The sequence below is a fragment of the Drosophila sechellia genome, chromosome 2R, assembly GCF_004382195.2.
Source record: "Drosophila sechellia strain sech25 chromosome 2R, ASM438219v1, whole genome shotgun sequence".
NCBI classification, from domain to species: domain Eukaryota; kingdom Metazoa; phylum Arthropoda; class Insecta; order Diptera; family Drosophilidae; genus Drosophila; species Drosophila sechellia.
The window spans coordinates 3,209,915-3,235,425 of record NC_045950.1 but is presented as its reverse complement, the minus strand read 5'-3'; the positions used below and the strand labels follow the sequence as shown (position 1 = coordinate 3,235,425).

Sequence of the window (25,511 nt, the reverse complement as noted above, 5' to 3'; positions counted from 1 at the left end):
GTTTCTCTCATGCCACAACCACACCATCACTGACACACATTCACGACCAGACGTTCCGCACCTCATCACCAGCCGCGGGCGGAGGAGGTGGCGGCGGCATATACGCCCAGCCCAAACTGCTCAACAGCATGTCCAGCTTCCGCACCAGCAGCCCCAGTCCCAACGGACATGCTCACCCACTGCCACCGACACAGCCAAAGGCGAATCCGAACCTAATTGCACAGCTCAATGCACGACTCAGCGGCAAACAGCAGCAGCAGCACGTCGAGGGGATCTACGGCAACCAGCAGGCGCCCGGAGGAGAGTCGATCTACATGCGGAGTGGCCTGTCCATGTCGCAGCCGCAACAGCAGCAACACTATGACGGTAAATCTGAACAAATCCAGCTGCAGCACCAGCAACAGCATAGAATTTACGCTAGTTTCGGCACCTCATCATCAGCAATGTCATCGGCTCATGCGGCCAACAGCAGCACTAAACCGTCCATTCTAACACCGACCACCTCTTTCAATGCATTACCGCACTTTCCCCTGTCTTCATCCACATCATCGTTGCTCTCCAAAGTCAGCTCATTCTCGAACTCTTCATCCGCATCCGCATCCCCACCGACAACGGCAGCGGCTCCTGGCTCGGCCAATTCGCATTATCAGCCACCTCAGCCGCCGAATGCAGCAGTTGCTAACAGCAAAGACATGGCCATCTATTCAAGTTCGTTTACCAAAAATCCAGCAGCTGCGCAATCGCCGAACATGAGACAGACTCATTCCCATCAGCACCACCAGCCGCCGCAGCAGCAGCACTACACCTGTCCGCCTCCTCTGGAGGATCCCCCACCGCCGCCCATTTACGCCGCCGGTGCATCGGCCACGATGCCAAAGAAGATGGCCCGTCCGCCCACTGGCCAGAACGCGTCTCACTCGAGCGCCTATGCAGCAGCCTCGTCCACGGCCACGCTGCCCAAGAATATGATGCAGCAGCAGCAGCAGCGGTTGCAGCAGCAGCAGTATCAACAGCCGGCAGGCATGGGCATTGGCAACGGCACTGGACACTTAGGTCAGCGTCCGCAGTTGCCGCTGCCCCAGCAGAAGCTTAGAGCTGCACAGCAGCAGCACTTGGCGGAGCAGCAGCAACACCAGCAACATCAGCTGCAGCAGCAGCATCAGCATCAGCAACAACAGCAGCACCAGCAACACCAACAACACCAGCAACGCCAGCCGCCCATTCCTTCACGCCACTCAAGTGTGCAGCAAAAGATATTCGTCTCCACGAATCCATTCATACAGACAACGGCCGTCAAGTTTCACTCGCCCTCGGCCTCGCCCACGTGCGGCTCGCCCGTTACTGGGTCCTTGGCCAGCATTTATGCCACAACCTCGCGTGGCGGCCACCATCACCAGCAGCAGCAGGCTCAGCAGCAGCACTACTATCGCGATGCCGGGAGCAATAGCAACGGCGGCGCTGCCTACTATAACCACAATGCCCATGCCCATTCCCAGGCACATCATCCAAGTAAGAGCGCGAGCTGGATTTGAATTGATTCCATTCGATTCGATTTGAGTTGGTTTGATTTCATTACGTATGATTTTATTGCAAGGAATGAGCGCGCTGATTGTTGTATATTATTGTTTTGCTGATTTTCTATTTCGCTCGATTGAGGCCATACAATTTTGATTTGATGTTAGCTCTAAGTTTTCCTTTGGCGCATGCTGCATATGTTCTTTTGCTTTTGTTTCGTTTGAGTTTGAGTTTTCGTTTGGAAATTGTTGCCAATTAACCTGATTGAGATTGTGTCAAGTGCGTCTGGAAACTATCGGGTCAACATGGGATTTCAGTTTCCGCCGTAGCTCGATCCGCAGTGAACTTTCATTCCAATCTTTCCAATCATCAATCATCATCGAGTCGAACTCTTACCAACAATTGTTGACTTTTATTTTGCATTTCCATTTGGATTGACCACCATATTAACCACTTCTGCGCCAGCCAACATCCACACCACCATTGATCGATCATGTTTGCTTACCATTTTCTTTTATGCACCCGAATTGGTACCCGTATCGACAACGCATATCCATAGACTATGCCACAAGCACAAATATCGAAAAGACTGGCAGTATTCGGGCCAAAACCAAGGCCGAATTCCTCGAGAATCTCAACGCGAAGCTGGCGAAGCAGGGAATGTCTGGACGAGCATTTGCCGTGCGAAATCTCATCAACAGCAAGGCCCTGGTAAGTAGTGCACTTCGACAGCAACTCACCCGATTGCCAACACTCTCTATGCTCTGTCCATGGCACCATGGCTATTAGATGTATCAAAATCCGCAAAAACTATCGCGACCCAGTGCGCAATACCGTAGACCACCCACCTATCCCAACAACAGCACAACCACCAATGACACTTGCGAAGATCAGTGCTAAGTGCTAAGGTATTTTGTTCGTTCCTAGTCGTTCTCGTTCGTTTGAAGCCTACTAAGCCAGCTGGCAGCTAATCCACTCAGTGCCACGTTCTGCCAACTAACTGCTCTCCGATCTAACGATAGATAACCTAAGGTTTTGCCAGCCAAGTGCCCCTCTAATCCGCTCTTTCTGGACTCTTTCAGCCGGACCCTCGCATCTGTCACGAATCGCTGATGGATCAAATCAAGCGCGGAGCCACCTTAAAGCGTAACCAGAAGATCAACGATCGCAGCGCTCCCAAGATACATTGAATTAACCTATAGGCTAAGCGAAGCAGCATATTTATTACCATTATAATTAATCTATGAATAATCATGAGGCCCGACGCCTGCTCGATTGCAGGGCTCTGCAGAGTTTGGTTTGAAACTGAAAACTCGAAACACAGCATACAACTTAAATACATATGATTACGATACACAATATATTCGATATACGATATTTAACAGGAGCATTAAGCTTAACTCGAACTAATCAATACCTTTCTTGATTTCCTGTATCCCAAAAATGTGTCGAAAGGCTTTCGCTGTTAAGTGAATACAATATGGAAGACAGTTAGCACTCGTATGTTTATTTATATCTGCAACTCGAATTTATCTTTAGAGAACTTCTGTTTGAAGATATTTTATGTTTATGTATTTCCTGTATTTATAATTTCCCTTGCTTATTTATGTACATACATACGAATATGAGTTTAACAAACACTCGAAACTAATCTGACGCCTAATAAATGGAATTTATCGTACATGTTTTGAGTATTTTTTACTTTTGTAATATTTTTTTTTTTTGTAAACTGTCAACTGCAAGTCAATTGGGCCATGTCTGAGCGTAATTTCAAATATAACCCATAAAACATTGTATTGAATAAATAGAGTTAACGCGTTAACAAAATACTCGGTATCCCACTGTAACTTTACAAGAATCTACAAAGAAAAAGAAGTAACGCAATTGGATCTGCTTTTAAGAACTATAACTATCTACTGCCAAGCGGAAAGGGGAACGTTGGAGATCAGTCTTCCCCAGAATATTTCGCACCATCTTGAAGTGCTATATGAACATGTTCATATCATATCATTTCCATTGGACTGAATCTTTTATTGCCATTTTAAATGCATCCCGAGTGAATCCCGTCTTAATGTTAAATACTATCAATATCATTTGTATTCATATCAGTTCATCAAACGTATAACAAAATGCAATTTTTTAGCTTCAGATCTTGGTTGTTTTACACTTTAACTTCAACGGAGATCTGATTGTAGCATGCCCATAAGGTAAACATATTTCCTATCCCCCGAATTCGAACCTTTTAATACCTACAAGCGTACTACTTATAGTTGATAGACTTTTTAAATATTTACAAAATATTTTGTATATAGGCTTTTCAAGGCTTCACCAATAATCGATGAATATTGGCAAACTCGTAACCAAAAACGTGGCAATAATTAAGCTATGACACTCTATTAGAGTTTAGAATAGACTCCAGAGAGAATATACAAGTTCGAGTCGAAAGAAATACATTTATTTTTTTGGGCGATCCATTTTATATTCACCACATAGCAGTGCGAAATCACGAACGTTAATAAACTTAGCCATATGCAACAATTATTTACACATCTAATTGTTAATCCTAAATCCAAAAGTGGATCTGTGTTAACTGCAGATCGAAGAAACCAAACCGATGTAACCTAACAAATCAAAGTTGTAATGCGTATTTTTGAATTCATTTGCATTTAGACGCGAGAAACAATAATAAAATAAATGTAAACGCATTGAATGTAAATGCATGTTGTTTTATTCTTTACTCTCTGCTGTGCCGAAGAACAAGTCCAATGTGTTTTGGTAGTATAACGCAGCCAGCTTTTCTTTGGGCTCCTGTTTGATTCCAGCAATGGACTCCAAAACTTGGCTAAAACGGAAGACAAAGTTTTAATATTATCTGCACATTTGGGGGAAAGGTATTATCCATATTCACCTGATTTGACAAGGCTCACAGCGTCCGTCTATTAGGGTTTCGGCTGTCCATTTCTCTTTCTTCTTGACGGTGGGAAACTTGGTGGTCACGTGCTTGTGTCCTGCATGCGAGGGTCGTATGCCACACCACGGGCAGTCGGTTTCTAGCATTATCCTGTTGTTGGGCAGCTTGCGCACCACTTCTGCGTTTTCTTCCGTCTTCAGGGAGCACCCATTGAGGCCTATGTAAAGACCACCGAAGGCTAGGATGCGCTGGGCCTCCTCCAAAGTTCCTGTAAAGCTGTGCACCACTCCGCCGCCGCACTCCTCGATCTTATCGCGATTTCTTTCCAAGATGCTCATGAAATCCTCAGCAGCATTTCTCATGTGCAGAAAGAGAGGCAGTTTAAACTCGGCCGCTAGGTCTAGCTGCTTCTCGAAGTACAGACGCTGGGTTTCCTGACCGCAGAACTGCAAGCGATCGTAGTCCAGACCACATTCCCCAACGGCCAGCACCTTGGTGCGATTTGCCTTGATACTGGATCGCAACTGGTCGTAGTAGCCCTCTGGGTCCGATACGAATTCCTCACACCGTGTGGGATGTGTGCCCACTGTCGTGTAGATGCGCTCTGTCGAGGAAAAGCACTTGTAAATTGGGAGCTTATAATAGATATAAAACATTCGTAATACTATGAATGTTGAGTAAAATAAAAATGGACATTCAGCAGAAGGTCTAACGAAACACAAGATTCTCAATCATGAAATTAAAAGGGACGCGCAATGGAGATTCGCAATTTATAGCTCAAAGTGCAAAGAGAACATCCTTAATGCCAGCTTACCATCCTTGGAGGCCAGTTCCAGTGCCTCATCCACGTCCTTCAGGCAGCCGGCGGTGACGATGATCTTCTGCAGGCCCTGTTGCCACGCGCGCTCCAAGACGATGTGCAGGTCGGGCTCGTGCTTCTGGGTTTCGCCGTAGCAGCCCTGGAACATGGGGTCCGTCAGGTTGGCCCCAATGTCTGTGGAGCATGGCCAGGTGTTAGCTAGTCGAGGCTGCAGGAGCTTATTTCTCTTAAGTTACCAATATATTTCATGGCCATTCCAAAACAACGCCGCAGCATGGATAAATGTGCTAAAAAAGACCAGCGACTGGAAACAGCTGTTTTGCTCACGGGATTTCCGCAAGAGGGCGCCGTTTGAACGCGCTCGTGGTAACCGCCAGGTGGCGCCGCACTTCCGTCGCAATTTGAATTTGAAATTTGCATTAAGCCGTTCTAAGAACATAATTCTAAGCTCAAACGTGCCAGCGGGAAATTGGGGTTTCCCGCAATTTTCCGATCCGAGCGGAGCGCACGGCCTAAGCCAATTTATTGCAAAATCAATGGCACAGTAAATTGCATTCAGAATTGCGCATAATGCAAGCTCATTAGCAAAGCTGTTTATTGTTTGCCGCGACCGCCAAAACGGCTTGCTCCTCGCAAGCCCCCAGATGCCCCATCCCGACATGCAACACCCCACCGCCCATATGCATATGCAAATTTCAAATCAGCAGCAGCCCGGTTGCTTTAAGCCGGCAATCGGCATTTACGCAATTGCAGAATTTATGGGAATCGCAATATATAATTCGAATGAAATTCCATTAGTTACTTTTAATGGATGCTGCGGTCGGTGCTGCTCTAGTTTTAATTGATTTAGTGCAAACTGCTCACTGTGCCATTTTCCAGGCTGGTAGCCGCCGGTGGGCAGGGCGATTCGGATCCGAGTCCGGATCCCGTGGTCCCGTGGTCCCTTGGTGCGATGGAAACGGAATGCGAAACGAGTCGGAATCCATTATGCAGGGGAATCAAACATTTTCAAACACCGATGCCTGGGACGCATTGTGGTTTATTTTAACTGGCTAATACAATTGTCAATAATTCAATTTGAATTGAAATTCAATTAGTTACAAGTACATTACACACATACGCACACTTAGAGAGTTAATTTGGGTTTGCCTAGACTACGTGTAGTCCATGGGCCACGATCCTTCGATTCAGTAGAGTAGGTAAGTGTAAGTGCGCTCAATCAATCGAACTACGTAGACGAATATGTTTATTTAAAATCGGGTAGGTCGGATAAGATATCGAGCATCTCGCGGTCCCTCGTCGATAGGGCGGATAGGGTGGAAGCCTCCGCACCCTTGTGTTCCCATTGGTTCATGATATACGCGAGTGGCGACGACTAGTCAGCAGATTTGTTGTCAATAACTACACCTAGTAACAATGTATAAACAACGTATTACTTATAAAACGAACATCCAAACTGTACACACAAACTTGTTTAGGTACTGACTATGTGTACTAAATGTATCCGTATGTAACTGTTCTGTAAGCAGTTTATAATGCCGCACATAAGTATGCATGTATAACTACAATCCTCCTTGGACGAATACAATACTCAATTCGATTTTGGGGGCATTCAGACGCCTCTGACCCTGCCCAGGTGTTTGCAGTAGCTGGAATCCATTACTGCAATCACTGGGTGCATTGTTTGCATGCATTTTTCAGCTCGCACACAGTGCCACACACACACGTGTGTCTAGATGTATTTGGTTTAATCACAATTCACTTTGCATATGCCGTATTTCATCCATTTACAGATCCTTTAGATATCTCCGCCGTACTCGGTACCGCCTAAACGTAGTCTTTTAAATAAATCTTATTGCTAAGCACATTCCGGTGAACAAACACAAAGGACTCTCTTATCACACACTGGCGAGCACACCCACGCACAACCCACCCAGATGCAAGTGTAACTTGTTACAAAGGATACAAGTTGCGTATTAAAAACAGATTTACCGATTATTCGCTGCCGCAAGCCTCCTGCGAACAGGATGTGCATTGTGGGCTATTTGATTTGGCATTTTGGCGTTTTGGCATAAGAAGTTCACCCTGTATTATCCTTGATAAGCACTCGGCACCCTCCTCTCCTCCTCTCTCCCCCTCCACCAAATTTATTTTACAATTACGTTTTTTGCATGTTAATTTGCTCGGTGCTCTCTGCCAAAGTTCTTGTTATTTTACGTGGCTGGAGCCGCGGAGAATCCCGCGAAATTGCCTTACTTCCGCAAAACTTGCGATTCCTTTCGGATTCGCGGACTCGAAAGGAGCAAGTTCGGCTCAGGCCAATATAAGCAAACATCCTTATCGGAGCTGCATTAATATATAGATGTGTACACGGAACGTTCAAATATTAACCATGGTGTCGGCAAAGGGTGCAGATAGAGATTCATAAATTAGTATCCTAGATTGTACCTTAGGCTATGCCACCTGTCACAATATGACAATCCGCCAGTCGAAAACGCATTTAACTTAGTCCTGCCACGAAAAACCTCGAACTCAGTCGCGTTGAGCTATTATTTTGCCATCAAAAGGAACTCCTTTCGAGGAGAACGGCACTACGAGTCTTCAAATGCCTTCTCCCGTGGGAGAAATCCAAATTAAATTCAAATCGGGCACCTAGAGCTCTACTGAAGTTTGCGAAAATTGAAATTGTTTGTCGTATAAAAGTTAATTTTAAATTTAAATAAACCTGGTCCCTTCCAACCTTAATGACCGCAACTCAAATCGATTTGTGTGCACAATGCCTCGCAAGTCAGCTCAGTGTCGGAATAATCCCTTATCTCCTATGCCGCGATGACACTGGATTAAAATGTCGCAGAATTGTTTGCCTTTGCTATAGGTATGAGTATTGTTAAAGAAATTTGATTTGATTCGCGACTTATAGGCTAGAAAATCTATTCATAATCAAATATAAATTTACCTAATCAGAGTTGCTTACGAAATATCTATAGACTGAGGCCAGTGTCATGACGGCATCGTTTCGAAGCTCTGGTGCTTACAAACTATAAAATGTTTTGCCGAGTGCCAAATTCATCGAAATTTTTGTGCCCTTGAGCAAGTGGTTTTTGCGAGCTGGGTAGCTTTATCAGAATAATCAGCTCAGTGCACCGAACATAAATACGGCGCCACTTGTTTATGCACGCTAATTAACTGGCGTCCATTATTAATTCACATTGTGGCAACATGCTCGTAATAACTAAATAACATAATTAAGCGCGGCGCTGGCGGCCAAAATAATGGTTTACTGCACGTTGCAGTCGTCGGATGCGTTGTTGATTTGCTGCTTGGTCTTGCGTGATGCACGGCGTATGAGCGATCTGGAATGGAAGCAGGTGGAAGTGGTCAGCAGGGGGGCGGACAGGCGGGAACCGGATCTGGCCAGGGACTCCATCCGAATGAGCAGGCGCGTGTTGCACTCACCTGGAACGCGGCTTCAGCTTGGCCTCCGCACTGGTGGTGGCCACATCCACGGCGTCCACGAGGCTGGAGCCCTTCTTGTCACCGCCACTGCCGCCGGCTCCTCCCAGGGCCGGGCTGTTCATCCGATTTTTATCTGCAACAAATAGATGGGAACGTGCGGCTAATTAGTATCCACGAGTGCATTTAATGGTGGCCGTATGCCGACTCAAAGGGACTGTGCGATTTCGGAGCTGCGAGTGCAGCGCAAATCCAATTTGCCCCACTGATGTTGTCCTTGCCAGTTGCCAGTTGCTAGTTGCCGGAGCAACTGGAACATCCGGACATCCCAGCATCCCGGTATCCCAACAGCCTGCCATCCGCTGCAGTCGCTGACGTAATTAACTTATGAACGACGCACACAAAGAGCCGGGGAGCAAGTTGCACATCGCAGAGTTACCGCTGGAAATGGGATTTTTCACAGTCGGTTGCACAGTCAAAGGTTATCTCAAGAAAAGAGGTAATCCCACTCACTTTTCTCTGACTCCCTTCGGATCTGTGCGACATGCATGTGCCGCCCATATGGAATGCGGACTCAAAGGAGCAGCCAGAAAATGAAGTAGTAGGATGCAGTAGTAAATGGTATGCGGAAGTTTGTTTGCGCTTCAAGGATTCAGGCTCAGAAGAAAGAAGCTTCTTTCAAGAATATCATATCTCAGGGCAAGAGAGAAAATAGGTAAAACATATAGCAAGAAAAACTAATGGCACTAGTTAGTATACTTGTATTCCATTGTATGGCTTGTTAATATAAATTCCAAGAAAGTGGTTCTTGTTGGCATACTTGGTTGAACTTCCCTAAATGTATTTTTAAGCATTTTTTTCGTGCCATAAACTTTAAGAGACTGCACATCACTTTCAATTAAGTGGCTCAAAAGCTGTCTCCAAAGTTGAACCTATTAAGTAGGGGAAATCAGTGTCAATGGAGTCATTAACTTTCCGGTAATCCTCAATCAGGAGTCTAAGCCGCCAAGCAAGCCAAGCGGAGTGTTAAAGTCGCACAAAGGTGTTCGCGCAGATGTTTGCCTTGGCGGTAAACAAACCTTTTTGTTCCGCCGGGCGAGCAATAAAGCCGCCAACAAAGAAGGGCTTACAATGGGAAAACAATTGGCAACTGGCGGAGCAAGTGGCAAGTGGCAAGGGGCAAGGGGCTGTGCGGCAGGAGCCGCAAGACAAATACCAAGGGAATGCCACAGCCAGGCCAGAACCAAGTCAATTTAGTTATTAAACTCTGCAGCTTAGCAGCGAACTACGCCCGCCGAAGCCCAAATGATCCGTGCAAACAGCATTATTGAGCCACCAGTGGCACTCAGCGGCAGAGTGTTGCATACTTTTCGGGTGTCGGCGGTGTCGAGTGCAAACAAAATGGCCGCCGACGCCATTGTTGTCAAAAAAAGGCGTCAAGCGCGTCAAGTTGGTTGCGGGAGGGGCAGTGGGGGTTGGCGATGGGTGGCATAAGAGGCACAATTGCTGCCGCTGACAGAAAGCGCGCGAAAATGCCAGGACTACAAATACGGCTTCGCTGGGGCGGCATTCACATTCCCATTCCCGTTCCCGTTCCCGTTCCCATTTTGTGGAGCAAGGACCCTCTGATCTGCGGGTGAATCGGAAACGAGGACGCGCACACAGCAGCAGTGCCGCCATCGAGGCACAAAAACAAATAGGAGTGGGCCTCGGTTTCGGGCATATAAATTGTGCATATGCGGCGGGAATTGATGCGTGCGTCGTGTTACGCAAATTTAAATTAAATTTGTTTTATTTTCTACACCGCTCCGCTCTGCTCTGATCTGGTCTGGTTCCATCACAAAGACACAGGACGAGCCGTGGAAAAGCGCTGATTCCAGGAAAGAAAAACGCAAACCAGTGCCGCGAAGGGCGTTTATTATCCTGCCAGCGCGGGCATAACAAGCCTTTGCCACATCAATTGCGCCACATCTGATACCACAAAGTTGAAGCGTTCGGCAAAAAAGTGCTTTACATAAACGCGTATATTTTCCGACAATTTGGTGCCATGTAAAATGAGAAACTGCTGTCAATGCAGGCGCAATTGCAGTCAAACGCAATTGTTTTTGATTGCAATCAATTGTAAAATCACCCGAAACTGCACTAACATAATTGTTATTTATGATTGTTGAAGTTTTGGTGCTGCTTAAGTGGGATAGTTTTAGATGTCAATGATATCTGGCTAGTGCTAGCTGCATGTCATTAAGCGTATAATTACTCAAGAGTGGGTGATTCATTTGATTGATAAGCTTGTTTGTACAATGCGGTTCTGCAATGATTTCAAGTCGCCAAACATCAAATCTGTTTTCAGATGGAAGTTTAAACAAATTTAAAATTAATTGAAGAACGTGAAGATGGGCACAACTCACAGTGATTGTTCCTTGTTTCGTTGCGAATAGGGGTAACACTCCCACGAACGTGGCTCAAATATGTTTAGCATGTAATGTGTGTTAGGGAACACCCACAATTGAGTTAGGCTCTGGTTTGTGGCTCTGAAACAAAACGGCTTGCGGCGCAAGCACCGCCGGGCCAAAACCACGCGAGTGCCGTGGAAAAGCCGGCTACAATGTGGGAAGCGGAGGAAAAGTGGGTTTTCCGGCCGCAGCACATGTATGTGGCCTGCAGCTTTGGCTTTGTCTCATCTTACCATTGCCCATCTCACATCACCCATCACCCATCCTCCCACCTCTCCACTTGCAAGCCGTAAACACGTGTGGCACAATCTCAGCCGCAAAATGGCAAGGTCGTAAATGAAATTTCTGCGATTTGCTTTGCATACGTCGCGCTGTGCTTTTTAAGGCAATTACTTGACTTGGGTCCCCTCGAGCTGCCGGTGATTAAGTGCTTAGACCTATTTTCGGTGGCACATCCAGGGCGTCGGTGTCACCGCTGCCACCGAGCCACCTCGGAGTGCCCCAACCTCTGAACTACCGGAGACAGTCTGCTGCTCGACCTTCGTCCTTTGTCGCCCGTCCCTCGTCCTTGAGACCACCGCCATTGTCGGCGTGTCCTGTCCGCCTGTCATCGACAGTTCGAGCCAGACCGAGAATTTGACAGCATTTTTCGGCAGGCTCGGTGGCAGGACATGGGCTCCTCGGCCATTTGAATTTAAAGTTGTTGGAAGTTAAGTACTTTCATATACGCCGTTGACCAACTTTGCACTTCATTTGAATGGCTCACGGCGACAGCAGTGAAATTTTACGAAAGGACTTTAGGGCGATCACTTACCATATTGGCCTCGCTGACTGGGCGGGATCCGTAATGATTCCGCAACTTTTGCTTTCCCAAAAAAAAAAATTAAATTAATTATTTGGGCACCGCGCCAGTCGAGGCAACATTAATTAACTAGATATTTATACTTTGACGAGCTCGGCAAAATTCGTAACTTCTCGAGCCGTTGGCTGTTGTCTTGGCCTTTGTGTTCTATTTTCATGTGCTGCGAACTAAGTTTTTAATGAGATAATAAAGCATTCCATTACAGGGTAATTAGGAGGTCAAGCTGTTTAATTAATACACGTGCTCGCTCGGAAACATTTTGATCAAATTGAATTCGTTTGAACATCGCGCGGCGAAGGACTCGCCGAAAGCGAATTCGTCCTTATGAAGCCTTTAACCCCGTCGCGACGGCTTTTTGCCGGGCTTTGCTTTGCTTTTCGGCGGCGCTTCCTTCACTTTGTCGTCTGATGAATAATGAAAAAGAGTTTGTCTTTGTCAATTGGGTCGGAAGAAAGGGTCTCGGCCCGTTTTACTCCACTCCTGATCCCGAGTTCCCACAATTAATTAGACCAAAGGCGGTGGCAGTGGACGGAGGCGGCAATTGAAGCAGGAATGCTAATTGCATTCAATTAGCCAAATTGCCAAAAGTTATCCTAGCTATCCTGGCCGCATTTAAAGAATTCCAATTAATTGGCCCCATGTACGCGGGGCTTCCCTCCTGTTTAAAATTGTGAATACATTCATAAATGTGCATCAATTATTGATTGGCTATAAGCCCGGCTTAGTGACATCCGCGACCCGCAACCGGCTTAATTATTACATTAATGGGCGGCACGCTCGCATTTTAATTTCGCACTAATTAAGCTCCTTACGGCGGCACTTAAATCCCCGAATAAAGCTGTTCAGGTTACAGGCATGACTTTCAATCACAGCCGGCGAATATGAATGTTTAATTGACATTTGAAACTGTTACGGCCAACCGCGACGACGCCAAAAACAATCAACAAAGGGTTTGCATCATCTGGTTTTCATTTCCATTTTGCCTGGCCATGGCAACAAATCAAGTGGTGCATCCATAGAGAGATTGGGCTCTGGGTGTTGTGCTCGATTTTCTGGCAAGATGGATAGCAAGGCAATTCGCCATTCCAGGATGAGTTGTTGAGCGATTCAAGGGATTTAATCGGGTTAAAGGCAACCAAAACCATTTCTATCGCTCACTACCGTGCAAATCAGGCAATAAATCATATATTTTTATCTAGCTTTTTAGATTTCATGTACAAATTCGGGGCATCCTTTATCATAACTGTGAGAAGTACGTTTTGATATTTATATATTTATACCCCTTAATTGTGATGTATTCGTTGAAAAGTATGAGTATGTATCAGGTAGAAGGTACATTTTCTTGATCAGAATTACTAGTCAAGTCTAGGCATTCTGTCCGTTCGCTTGTCCGCATGTCCGTCCGTTCGTTTGTTTGTCCGTATGAACGTAAAGATATTGGAAACTATAAAAACTAGAAAGTTAAGATTAAGCATGCAGATTCTAGAGACGATTGGATTCAAGAGACTGCCACGCCCACTCTTACACTCTTACTCTCTTAAGACTTTATCAGTCTTGTATAAGATTCTTCTATTTATGTATTAAAATCTATAATATTTAATTTAGTTCTTCATTTGAGTGTAAGCAAGGTTACTCTTTGAGCATATATAAATAAAAAAAAATCGAAAAAATGTCCCTATATTTAAGTTTGGTTTTATCGAGATATATTCTTAAAAGATGTTGAATTTATGGCACATTAAAATAGTAAGCTGGATTTCCTTTACCCTCACTACCATCTGTATATATGTACTAGCAATTTCACAATTTTTGGGTCTGTCAGCATACATGAGAGCATTTGCGAGTACTTACTGCGACTGGACGATGCGCTGACGTAGGCCGATGAACGCCGCTTGAAACCGCTGGGCGCCGCCTCGCCGCCGCCCCCGCTGCCCCCGCTCCCACTACTGCTGGCGGGCAGGAAGCGGGACAGGGAGAGCAGGGACTTGAAGAGGTCCGTCACGTTGCTGTCCTCCTTCGCCGAGCACTCCAGCACTTTCGCCCTGCGAGGAGGAAAGGCGGTTTAAAAAGGTTGCATAATTTCAGGGGCGACCGGGTATATAGCGCAAACGCAATGCATACATCAGCGAATTTCGGTGGCCCGAAACAAAGCGATTGCGGCACAAAAAACCCAAAACGATCCAAACCGTAAACCGAGCCAAAAAAGCCAAACAAAACCAGCCCAACAATGTGGCATGTTCAATGCGAAACAGAGTTTTTGTGCTCGCCACGACCAAGTGGGCCATCCCATCCATCCGGACCACCGTCCGGGGGGCCGAAACAAATGTTGCTAATGGCCAAATTAAGCATGTCATGTTCGCTTCAAAATGGTGCGGCACTAAGGATTCACTGCAGGACGCGGCCACGATCCACGCTGGCCCCACAACACTGAGACCAGGGTTAAGACTAGGATGAGGATAGGAATGGGATGAGCATGAAGCAAGGACTATGTCTATGACGAGGACGATGATGTTGGCGAGGACAGGTGAGGTTCAACACACGGGCGATGGCAGGATTACGCAGTGCCCGCCTGTCAGGAGGATTTCCAGCTTAAATGTTGTGGCCTTTCGTCGGATGGCTTATTTCTAGTCAAATATTCCAGTTTGGCTTACATCAGAATTGCCCTTTGTTGCCTTTTTCCAAAGAATTGTCGATTGTACTTCGCATTCACACATTTTCAGTGGAAAATGTACTTATCACTTTAATTAATTTCAGTTACTCCGTTCCTCATTAATTAGTTGATTATTTGAAATGAAACAGATGTGCACGCAAAAAATTTATGAATGTCGTTAAAATTTATGTATATTTTACAAGCAGGCAAACAAATTTTAATTAGATAAGGTATTGAAGCAATTAAAATTTATAATTTGTACTTTAAATTTATAGTTTTCACTAAGTAGTAGTAAGGTTAGTACCTATATTAGAATATATAATCTTGAAAGTCCCATTCTGGAAAAATATTTGCCTTGTATCTACGATTTTGGTAATAAGTGGCATAACTGAAGATTTAATTTTCCAATTTCTACTCATTTTTAGATCAGAATTTGTAAAGCTATAGTTGAACTACTTCTTATGTATAGTTTCTAATATTTTATTGCAGTGGTGTTACGTTAAATATTAAATTTTTTTGATCAATATGAATGGTTGCAAGATGACCCTAACAAATTTGGAAATGTATATTTATTTAAACGCTGTTTCCAATGTTATTTGAAAGGGGTTTTTATTCAACTGCAGTTTGCATTTACACTTGTTCTGAATTAATATTCATAAAATGGATTTCTTTGCTGGATTTTTCCAATTTTGCCTTTTTTATGCTACAGAAACAGCTGACAGAGTGACACAGAATATTTTAGCATTTCAGGCAGCTTCATTTAATTAAAGTTACAACGTCTGACTTGGCAAAATAAACAAATAGATGGCCGAATTGTTAATGCCGTAAGCTGCAATAACAGTAAATCAAAGTAAAATTGATATCGCACGTGAGTTTATTTTGCGCATTAACGCTGGCTGGCCAAACGGCAGGAAAATGCGCATGACTTTGCAATTAAATGTTGAATAAATACATTGTCCCACCTTCGGCACAGTAAACCACTTACCCACGTAGGACCTGCCCCAATGTATCCCTACGGTGTGTGGCATACACTGAGCACAATGCGGAGGAGTGCCCATTCAGGCAGATAAATGCACTTGAGTGGCATGCTCTTAAAGCGTTTAACCGCAGACAGACAGGCAGCAACAAATTGCATTGCAGCTCGATGCCAGGAAACACCACACACACACACCCACACAAACACACACACCTCCACGCGAGTGGGGAACCTGGAGAATCCTCTAGGTGTGAGATTGTGGCGATGGGTTCAAGGTGTTTCCCGCCCCCCGGAACAAAACCGCACCATCAATCTGCGTGAATGTTTAATCCAACAGAGATTTGTACGTAATGCTCACGCCAACTGTCCTGCGTCTCGTGTCCCTTGTCCCGCGTCCTTCAGTCTCCATCCCACTTGCCCAATCCTTCGTCCTGCGGCCTCTGTCATCTCCATTTTGCGGTTGAGTGCGCCTCCTGCGTGGCGCTCTTTGGTCGCTTTTAAATAAGTTTACGCACGCTTGCTTAAACAGCAACACGAGCGTGCCACGCCCCACTTTGCCGCCGCTCATCCCGGCGACTTTCGCAGGACACTCGCATGGAATTATGCCAGGAGGCCCACTCCCAGCGGCAGGCACGTATGTGATTGCAAGTGATTTTTACGAGTCCTGCCCCGCAGTTTATTAAGGAAGCAATTACCTCGCGAAAAGCGCCTCTGAAATATGTTCTGGCCAGCGAGTCCTTTTCACCAGCGAATCGCCAGGATGCGGCCGCGCTTTCACGGCTGGTTGTCACGAGAGAAATGCATTAAAATTTGTTATGTGGCAAACAAAGACTTTAATCAGGCCAGTTGTACTCGTTTACCACTCGCCGATTCGGTCTGCGGTCTACTTTTGCTGACAAAAGAAGCAGTTCTGTGCAACTGGGTAACTTAACTCGTTAACTTAAACTTTAAAGTCCTGAAACTGAACAAATGAAACAGCTACGAAACTCTATGCGAGTCAGACATCAAATAAATATAAATATTTGTACACTTCACCTATCACCTTTCTGCACTTTATATGCGTTCATTCGTCAAATGCATTTGAAACTTTCTGTGGTTTATTCATTTAACACAATGTCGGTTTGCTGCTCGCCTCTGACGAACTCTAGAGTTTTCACCCATTGTGTTTCGGAAGGAAACACAAATCATCACCACTACTAATCATACTTCTCACAGCCCCACCACAGCAACTTCCCAGAGCATCAATCGAACAGTTCTAGAACAGCCAAGTTGAAGGACCCCATGCACCCCATGCATATGCGCATATGGAATGCCCCACTGCTTAGTATTCAAAGACCACTCCAATGTATCACTCATACGACCAGTTGTCCCCGTCAACGGTTGCATGTACATAGATGGCCAACATGACAGCATCACCGTTTGCGGCACAAGATGGCCAATTAGGAGCTATTATGGGGAAACATCCTTTGTGCAAATAGCGAAATGATCTATTCCTCCTGATGCGATTTCCACCTAGCTGCACTCAGAAAAATAAGTTTAGGGGAGTACCAAAACAAATGATAATAATAATATAAAACGTATTTATAATATCATTCTTCACTACTTTACTTTCTACTTGTGACTGCTGTGAATATCCAACTAATACTATCTTTTGGCCAATTTCCTCCAATTTATAGAATTTTTTTTCAGTGTGCGACTCTTGCTCCGACACTTTTCCAGCTAACAAATGGCATTTAATGAGCGCAGCACCCGTTCCGTGGACAATGCAACTGATTTCGGTGGCCCAACTCCCTTCCATGTCGCCGTCACGCTCTCAGTCGCTTAATTTCATTTCTAGCAATTTAATTGCGCTGCTGCCATTTGCTGCCGGCTGCCTCCTGCCATTGCAGCTCCTCTGGGGCGGCACGAATTTATGGCTCCATTTTAATTCCACTGTGTTTCGTTACTTATGAAAATTGCAGCTGTTTGGCGGTTTTGCGGCTTTGTGGCTCGGGCTTTGTTGCACAACTTTTGGCAGTTGTCCCCTAATTGCTGTCGCGTGCAGCAGCTGTTGCGCATTTTACGGCGCCCGTATCCTGCGAGATTCATGTGGGCAAGTGCCAACTTACCGTAAGCGCGGCAGCTCGCAGAAGACCCAGTCGGTCACCTCCTCCAGCTTGACCTCTCTGTGGGTGGTGGCCAGGTCGGACTTGTTCCCGGCGATCACAATGGGGATGTCCTGCGGAGCGAAAAGGATTAGCAGTGGCACTCGGAGCGGCACAGGCCTCCTTGTCCGCCCGAAATCGGTATGCGGACAAAGCGTATTGCGCCGTAATTGATACTCGTTCGCACAATGGCGGCGAAAAGCGGAAACCGTGAAAGCCCTCGGAAACAATAGCGCTAACTATCGCACATTGGCACGGAATTGTTAACCCTAATTGCACAGTAATACCTATCTGAAACTAAGACCACTCGAAGTATCTTTCATTAAAGAGGAGATAAAGAAATTACCTGGATCAATGCTCACTACGAATATGAACAGATGTAGAACTGATGTCTTATTAAATTGGAAACTTCCTCAGCCATTTGTCTTTTAGTTTGTGCCGCTTACCAAGTGGCAAGTGACCCCTGACCCACTGTGCAACTTTAGAGCCGAGTCCGAGCAAAAAGCCTAAACCTCTGCCGCTCGGCTTGACTCCTCCGCCACAAAGGGGAACATTTATAATTGCTTTTCGGATTGTGGCGCAGGACGAGGGTCCTTTCAGGCTTCCGCATTTCAGGCGCCGCTGATTACATGCAAAATGCAGGAGTGCTGAGTGCCAAGTGCGGACTGCAGCTGCACCTGCAACTCACCTGGAAGTCGCCACGCTGCTCGCGGATCTCCTCGAAGCACTGCTTCACACACTGGAAGCTGGGCGCGGATGTGGCCGCGTAGACGAGCATGAAGGCGTGGGCGGTTGCGATGGACAGGCGCCGCATGGCCGGGAACTGCATGTCACCCGACGTGTCCAGGATGTCCACCTGCAAGGGATGAGGGCGGAAAAATTACGCATAATTAAATTTGGATGACCACCAGCCGTGGATGGCAGTAAACTGCCATCAATGAGATCCCGTGTCCGCATGGAGCGTTCGCGGTTTTTAATTTAACCCGCCGTGTTTCAGATCATTGACGTTCAATTTAAACAACAAAATGTATTCCATAAAATTAAATTCATTCACGATATTACAATTTTATTTTGCAGGTCCTTTGATTAAAGGCAGCACTGTGAGATTGGAGGAACATGGAGTTGAAATAAATTAATATTTAAACGAATCTATTTGATTACTTGCTGTGCTCTCCTTTTGACCATGTATCTTATAGGAAAAGCTGTACAAATTGTTTTTTTGTAATAATTTAGACTTTTTTTGTGGAAGCTTAAATACGTTGTCAATTCTTTACTATGATGCCCAAAACCTAAATGAAGTTTAAGAGACTAAGAGTGATTTTCCAACGCTTGATTTTAATAATGTGGAAGTCTCTTGGTCCAAAGGTGTCAGTTACAAAAGGTTGCTGCAGCTAAAAGACCGAAGAGTTATTATCGGAAATTTGTCAAGTATGGTTATACCCTTGCAGAGGGTATTATAGTTTTAATCACTCTAAAGTAGTCGCTCAGTATAATAGCTATCTGCTGAATTTATGATTACTACACCAAAGATTAAAATATTAATAGAATACTGATAGAAAAGCTTTTGAAAAGAGGAGTACTTCTATATTATTAAGGTGATAGGAAATAGTTGAAGCGGTAGGGTGTATAAACTTCGTCATACCGTAAAATATTCCGTTCTAGTTTCTTTTTGGTGTATAAAGATATTGCCGCGCAACGTTTATTAACTTTGTTAGTGGCGACAAAGTGCTCAAATGTTATAGTTTTTTCAACCGTTTTAATGGCATGGAAATAGGGCTTAAAAGCTAAAGTTTGGTAAATCTTTGCAGATTCAAATTCAGACAAAAAAACATTCTTTCTTAATATTTATTGGAGTATTAAAGAAGTAGTTAAACGCATAAAATGCTATAGTGAAGTGGGCGCTAGGAATATACATTTTATGTGAATCCGACAATAAATTCTGGTACTTTAAATACAGGCAAACATGGTCCGGATCCTTTTTATTTTGGGCGTCGTTTTCACTGCTGTTGGCACTGCCCTTTGTACGCAGGACATTTAATGGAGTGCTTTTTAAACGATATGTCCGTGGAAAGCACAAGGACGAATGCCCCGCCCAATGGGCGGTGTCCGGTTGTCTGGCCATCTGGACGGTGGCCATGGGGTCGTGACTCCTGGTTGAAGCCATCTAATCCCCGTGTCAGCATCTGTTATGTTGGTTACCAGTATAATGCCGCGTGGAGTACGCGATACGCATCGAACGCGATCCGGAATGTCAATGGCACGCGGAGGCCAGAAAGCCAAAGAGCCAGAGGCGAATCCAACCATTTAGCCCTGTCGACGTGATCTCCTCTTGGTCCTTAGCCCACCAATTGACAGCCTGGGCCATTGTGACGCAAATTTGTAATGCATTGTTTGGCCGAAATGAGTAAACTTTATTAAAACACTTTGCAGAATGACACAATTTATATTTTTGACACCATTCCCGGTCGCTCGGCTTTTGTTCGCCGGCCCGCCTTTGTTCGACCATCCATGTTTAAGGCATCAAATGCGTCCTGCTGTGCGCACTTGCACATCCACGTACATACACGAAATGGCTTTTAAAGACCAAAAATCGTTTAGTGCAATAGAATGTTCCCGTTTGATGGCCACATGCTGCTCCGGCAATCAGTCTCAGCGGGCTGTGGGCGCTCCTCGAGCGTGGATGGCAAGCCCCAGCGGCCAATGGTCCAGGCCAACCTGATTTGGGTGCATCTAGCCACCTGGCCACCTGGCCGCTTGACCGTCTGGACACTGCACCCAAGGTGGCCGGGAATAAATCACTTTGGGGTCGGGTGACAGCTCCCGAGTGGAATTCAATCTGGGCGGGCTTAAGTAATGGATGCGCACCCGTCGGTCGCTAAAATAAAATTAATTAAATCGAAGACAAGAGCCTGGCAACGACGCCGCCTCCTAGAGAGCCAGTGTCACCAAAGCACCTCCAGGAATCAATCTGGCCAGCTAGAATCCCGATAATGAAAATTATCAGCTCCAGCCAGCCAGGCAGCCAGGCAGCCCACCTATTAATCAACTTTCCCAGCAACTTTTGTTCGCCGAACATGTGCTTGTGGTGTAAGACAAGTTTGAACAGCGTATAATCAGCTCCAGCGGAGCAGTGAATGATGTTCCATCAGAAGTTTTCCATTTCATGACATGGTCGTAAGGATGCGTCGGAGGCAGCTGTGATGCCCGCTTCCACGGAGGCTCCTCCACCTCCTGTGCTATTAACACCCATATGGTTATCCGTAGCAGATAAAGGCCCGATTAAAATAATACGCAGCAGTTATCAGTTTCCGGTATACTCCTTCGTTCTTCCCCGGGCATGACACAAGTTATTACCCATTATTCGCGCTCCTAAGTAGCGTAATAGGACACGCAAGTCCGGAACTCTTCCGCCGGCAGCACTGGTAGCTCAGCGGGCTGGAAAGTGGGCCACATTTTCCAAGTTGCTTCCGCTGTTTTAAGCGTGTGCAAATTTGATTAATGAGTCTCCGCCCACAAGCTGTCAGTCAGTTTGTCAGTCGGTCGCTCGGTTTGGGGTGAAGGGATGGGGCTGGAAACTATTCGCCAAGACTGCCGTAAGTACATTTAAGCCAGTTGAGATTCATTCGTTCAATTTGCGTTTTCATCTTTAATATACATATGTAATCCCGAGTTCTGCCCCTGGCAGAGATGGCTCAACCCGCCGACCCCACAGACCGCCAACCACTCCTGCCTGCTCCACTACGCTCCAAATAGGCTTTCAGGGAGCTACTCAATTGCCAGGAGACCAGAAGCACACGTGTCCTGCCTAATACTTTGCATATGGAGCGTAAAGCCTGCGGTGCCCTGTGCTGTGGATGTTCTCCAGACATCCAATTAGTAGATTTCTGCCTAATTTGCGGCATTACCTTTGGCATTGCCGGCAAGTTGATGACCACAACGGTGATTGGGTAAATGAAGTCGTCCCACTGCAGTCGGTTTAAATTGTTTGGAATAACAAATCTAATTTCTTAGTTAACCTTTTACTCCCACCACTCGCACTCTAAGGAGTATTGCCCAGACTCCTGATATTTTATAATTAAGAGACATAGGCCTATCCAAAATTAAATTTACTAGAGCCACCATGTGTGCGTAAAGGTCAAGTAATTAATGTCTTAGCTCCATTCTTAAATAAAAATCTTCTCCTAGCCGTTAATTTTTCACCAAAGTACGTTTTTGCAGGATGAGAATGAATGGCTTTTAAGACGAGCACTAAGGCATATAGTTGGGAGTGCATTTCTGACATTTCAACTCTTATAAACCAATTACAGCAAAATTCCACTTGAAATGTCACCAAAAAGGGACAAAAAGCTGGCGCACACTTGTGCCATTGTAACTGGAACAGGGGACTCGGGAACCGGGCAAGGACTTACCTTTAGTGTGACGCCTCCCAGGTCGTACTCGCGATTGTAGAGATCCTCGACGGTGGCGCGATATTTGTCCGTGTAGGTTTTGAACAGGAAGCGCTTCACAATGGAGCTCTTGCCCACGCCGGCGCCGCCCAGAAGGACGAGGCGAATGCGCTCCAGGTCCGCCATCTCGCTAGTGGCTTTGTCGACGTCTCCTGTTTGGAAATCGCTAGTCGTCAAGTGGAGCACCCTCGTCCTGCGATTGTTCAGCTGCGTTGGCCCTCAAGTGCGATGGCTTGTGTTTGCTTGTTCCGCTGGCCTCAGCGCTGCATTATGACGGATTTGTGTGCTTAAGCCGTAGTCGGGGCATCATAAGTCCCAACACTTCCTCGATTTCCGCTGCGAGCTCAGTGTTCCAGGTACACCTTCACCATGGCCACTAGCACGGCAGGGCCAGACGGCAGCAGGCAGCCAGACTTCCGGCCTGGCAACTTCCGGTTCCGGTCGCGAAGTAGTGCGAAGCTGTGGATGCAAACAAATAGGGTGAAATTTAGCTCGGTTTTGTACTTTCTATTAATAACTTAGGACTATGCTTATGCTTATATGTACATCATATACAATTTTCAAGTACTTTTGCATATTTAAATTACCAACATAAGCTTAAAGTAATCCCAAACTAGGTAAAAACAAATACCAAACCTCCGCAAGTTTGTGAGTAAAATGAATTATTATTTGGAAGAAAACTTCAAGGCAACAATGCAATCGCATTCAAATCAGGCATCAAAGCTGCATTTTTCACAATTTTACCAAACGGTAACCCACCCGAAGCCATTGGAATCTGAAAATGTAGTTTCAAAACTCTGTATCCCATCCATTTCTGTTTGCTGCCCCTGATTGGCTTTGCCAAAGGATGCGCTGCTCGGGCTCAAAGTATCTCAAACTGCAGTGGCATGCAGCTCGCTGCATGTAATCATAATCTGCTCACGTGCTCACCCCGCAAATCAGATGAACGTACGGCATCTGGATACAAACATTGATACAACTAAGACCCTCCAATTGAGGAGGCCGCTCTGGGGCCGAATTCCCCGGATGCAAACCAAACAGAAGCCGAAAACGTATGTGGACCCCATAAAGCACCAGACAAACACAGTGGAGTGGAGCGCTGGAGTGGCAAATGCACTTCCTTTCGGCCTTTGGGCCGCTCGCCCTTTGGGCCGCTCGCCCTTGCAGTTTGCATGTGATGTGATGTAATGTGCAGGCTAAGTGCAGCCAATTCAATTTGCAGCAATTTTGCAGTTTTTCTTAAAGCGCGCCAGCGGAGGACCATTTGCACCTGTGCCATGTGCACCTGGGCAATCCTCCAGCGCTCTCTGTTCCCGTAATTGCAACTTAATGTAATTAGGTTTTCCAGCAAATGCAATTTATTGCCATCAACTGCACAGGTTGCTGCCGCCCATGAGTGGGCAAATTTGGTTAGACGCCCACTGAACTGACTGAGTTCCGTCCCGCGTGCAGATAATAAGGATCAATTTAAGTGTGCAGGCTGCATCGGCTGTTAATTATTCCGGGGCTAATGAATCAGAGTGAAAACTAGCAAACTGGTCGCCTCACCTGCGGAAAGGTGAACTGCACTTGCCTCCGAGGACAGGTGGTTTACGACCCAATCACCTGGCTGAGTGCAGTAATGGCCCGGCTCGTTTGCACTGTCCCTGCATGTGTGTGTGGCAGTGGTTACGGCCGTAGTTTCACCAGATGGCAAATATCCGCACGGATTTATGACTTTTAGATCTGAAAGTCAAAGCGCTAAGGCACTTTCATAATCATTCGTTCAGCACTCGAGTGGAGTTTGTTATTCCGCCCATGTTTATGTTAGCCTTGCAGGCAAACTCAGGGAATATCAAATGCATGTGGGCATGTACGGATGGGGATGTGGGCCTGGCCTAAAGCGAAGCAAAGTGTTTTTAATTTCTCGGCTCGTCTGGCCGAATTCCGAATTCCGAAATGCAAAAACCACCTGAACTTGAGCTGCACTTGCGAAGGCAGGCATCCTTGTAAATTCACAACTATTTACATTGTGCTCGGGATAATTTTTAATGAAAAACCAGCAGTACGGAAGATTTTGTTTGTTGTTTTCAGCTCAGCCCAGCAGGAGCAGCAGCATAGAAATGCATATTAATTTGCATCTATTTTGCGCAGATGCACAAAACGGGAGAATTTCATACGCCCTGTGGGACATACTGTTTGCACTGCATTATGCCATGTGAAGTAGCGGGTGGATGTGCTTTAGATAAGCCGAAAGCGAGCGGATAATGATATAACTGAGAGGGAGCGGAGGGAATTTCCCACGGGTAGAGTAAATTAGAAAATTTAAATATCAATATTAAAAGCCAGTGCTGTCGCCGATTTTCCCCCATGAGAACTCTATTTTCAACATATTCCCGAATCCCGGGCAACGCTCGCAAACTTTCGCACACGCAGCAGCCTTCAGAATGTTTTTCTGTACAAAAATTTAATTAAATCTACTAGGCCCACGCCGAAGACAACTGCCAACAGCTGTGGAAAACATAAAAGAACGGCAAGCCCTGGCCAAAAGTTTCCGCTTTACATTTTAAAGCAAGCCGAAAGAGCCAAACTTGAATTAATTTTTCTGTTTTCCGCAAATAAAAGCGTTGCTGTTGTTGACATTTTTTGTTTTTATCATCCCGACTGCCGACGACGGACGACGGACCTCGGACTACGGACTACGGAAACATGTCATCAACAACTCAAAGAGCAGAGGACCTCAAAACTTTTGGGAACGTGTTTGCTCGAGCAGTTAGGAAATGCAAGGTTGCCATCACAACAGACGCACAAAATAAAAGAATGAAAATACTCGTATTGGCCATTCTGACGTTCCCTTTTTCGCTTTCCAGGAAATCAATTTGTGTTCCTGCCCCATCCCCCGATTATTGCGAATCTGTTCAGCTGGCCCCTCCGGCGAAGGTAACATGGAGTGCCAGGATTGGGGGACATATGTGCGCCGAGCATCTTATTGATTAGTTTCTTAGAGGATAAGACAGATCGGATGCATTCCTGCGCCCGAGGCCGTTTAAAATGCCATTAAAAGCACATTTGCCTGTTGCCGCGGCTCCGGCACTCTCTGCACTTGTTGGCAATGGCAAGGATGGCATATAACACGATAACAAGCGAGCAGCGGGGCTTAAGGACTCAACTGGTCCGGAGGGACTGGGGGCCATGGGGGCCATGTGTGGCAGGAGGCAGGGGCGGAGGACAGTGGCCAAAGGGTAAGGGCTGGGGATGTGCTGTCACTCGTTTCTGGCCAGACAGAGAATTCTAAACTTTCAT

At 45.9% G+C, this 25,511-nt stretch overlaps 3 protein-coding genes across 30 annotated transcripts in view; 1 reads left to right on the top strand and 2 right to left on the bottom strand.

The window, feature by feature from the left end:
• The window catches only part of LOC6607911 (protein MTSS 2), a 38,188-nt gene extending 34,807 nt beyond the window's left edge, over positions 1-3,381 (top strand). For 8 of the 28 annotated variants that reach the window (XM_032717112.1, XM_032717113.1, XM_032717107.1 and 5 more), the window contains 5 exons: positions 51-366; positions 730-1,509; positions 2,075-2,226; positions 2,305-2,423; positions 2,598-2,689. In XM_032717112.1, the coding sequence (XP_032573003.1) occupies positions 51-366; positions 730-1,509; positions 2,075-2,226; positions 2,305-2,415 (1,359 nt within the window). In that variant the 3' untranslated portion in view covers positions 2,416-2,423; positions 2,598-2,689. Of the gene's footprint in view, positions 1-50; positions 1,510-2,074; positions 2,227-2,304; positions 2,424-2,597 lie in introns of all 28 variants that reach the window. The other 20 variants (XM_032717114.1, XM_032717126.1, XM_032717124.1 and 17 more) reach the window with 11 other exon arrangements.
• Positions 3,382-3,954: 573 nt separating this feature from the next.
• On the bottom strand, positions 3,955-5,566 carry LOC6607910 (putative deoxyribonuclease TATDN1). Its single transcript, XM_002032628.2, has 4 exons — positions 5,483-5,566; positions 5,241-5,420; positions 4,424-5,030; positions 3,955-4,357 (listed from the first exon to the last, which is right to left on the bottom strand). The coding sequence occupies exons 1-4, from the start codon at positions 5,520-5,522 to the stop codon at positions 4,243-4,245; spliced, it is 942 nt and encodes a 313-aa protein (XP_002032664.2). The 5' UTR covers positions 5,523-5,566; the 3' UTR covers positions 3,955-4,242.
• Positions 5,567-6,231: 665 nt separating this feature from the next.
• LOC6607909 (GTP-binding protein Di-Ras2) overlaps positions 6,232-25,511 on the bottom strand; it is a 30,448-nt gene continuing 11,168 nt past the window's right edge. Inside the window, exons 2-7 of the mRNA XM_002032627.2 lie at positions 22,191-22,688; positions 18,470-18,637; positions 17,746-17,855; positions 13,863-14,053; positions 8,703-8,835; positions 6,232-8,599 (exon numbers count right to left, since the gene is read on the bottom strand). Of these exons, the coding sequence (XP_002032663.1) occupies positions 8,524-8,599; positions 8,703-8,835; positions 13,863-14,053; positions 17,746-17,855; positions 18,470-18,637; positions 22,191-22,355 (843 nt within the window). The 5' untranslated portion in view covers positions 22,356-22,688 and the 3' untranslated portion in view covers positions 6,232-8,523. The remainder of the gene's footprint in view (positions 8,600-8,702; positions 8,836-13,862; positions 14,054-17,745; positions 17,856-18,469; positions 18,638-22,190; positions 22,689-25,511) is intronic.

Bases quoted from the DNA above. Each gene is read 5' to 3' on its own strand.
- LOC6607910 (XM_002032628.2), bottom strand. From the start codon at position 5,522: ATGCTGCGGCGTTGTTTTGGAATGGCCATGAAATATATTG. The intron at 5,031-5,240 runs GTAAGCTGGCAT...TTTCCTCGACAG, and splicing joins GGAACTGGCCTCCAAGGATG to AGCGCATCTACACGACAGTG. The intron at 4,358-4,423 runs GTGAATATGGAT...CTTCCGTTTTAG, and splicing joins TGTGAGCCTTGTCAAATCAG to CCAAGTTTTGGAGTCCATTG.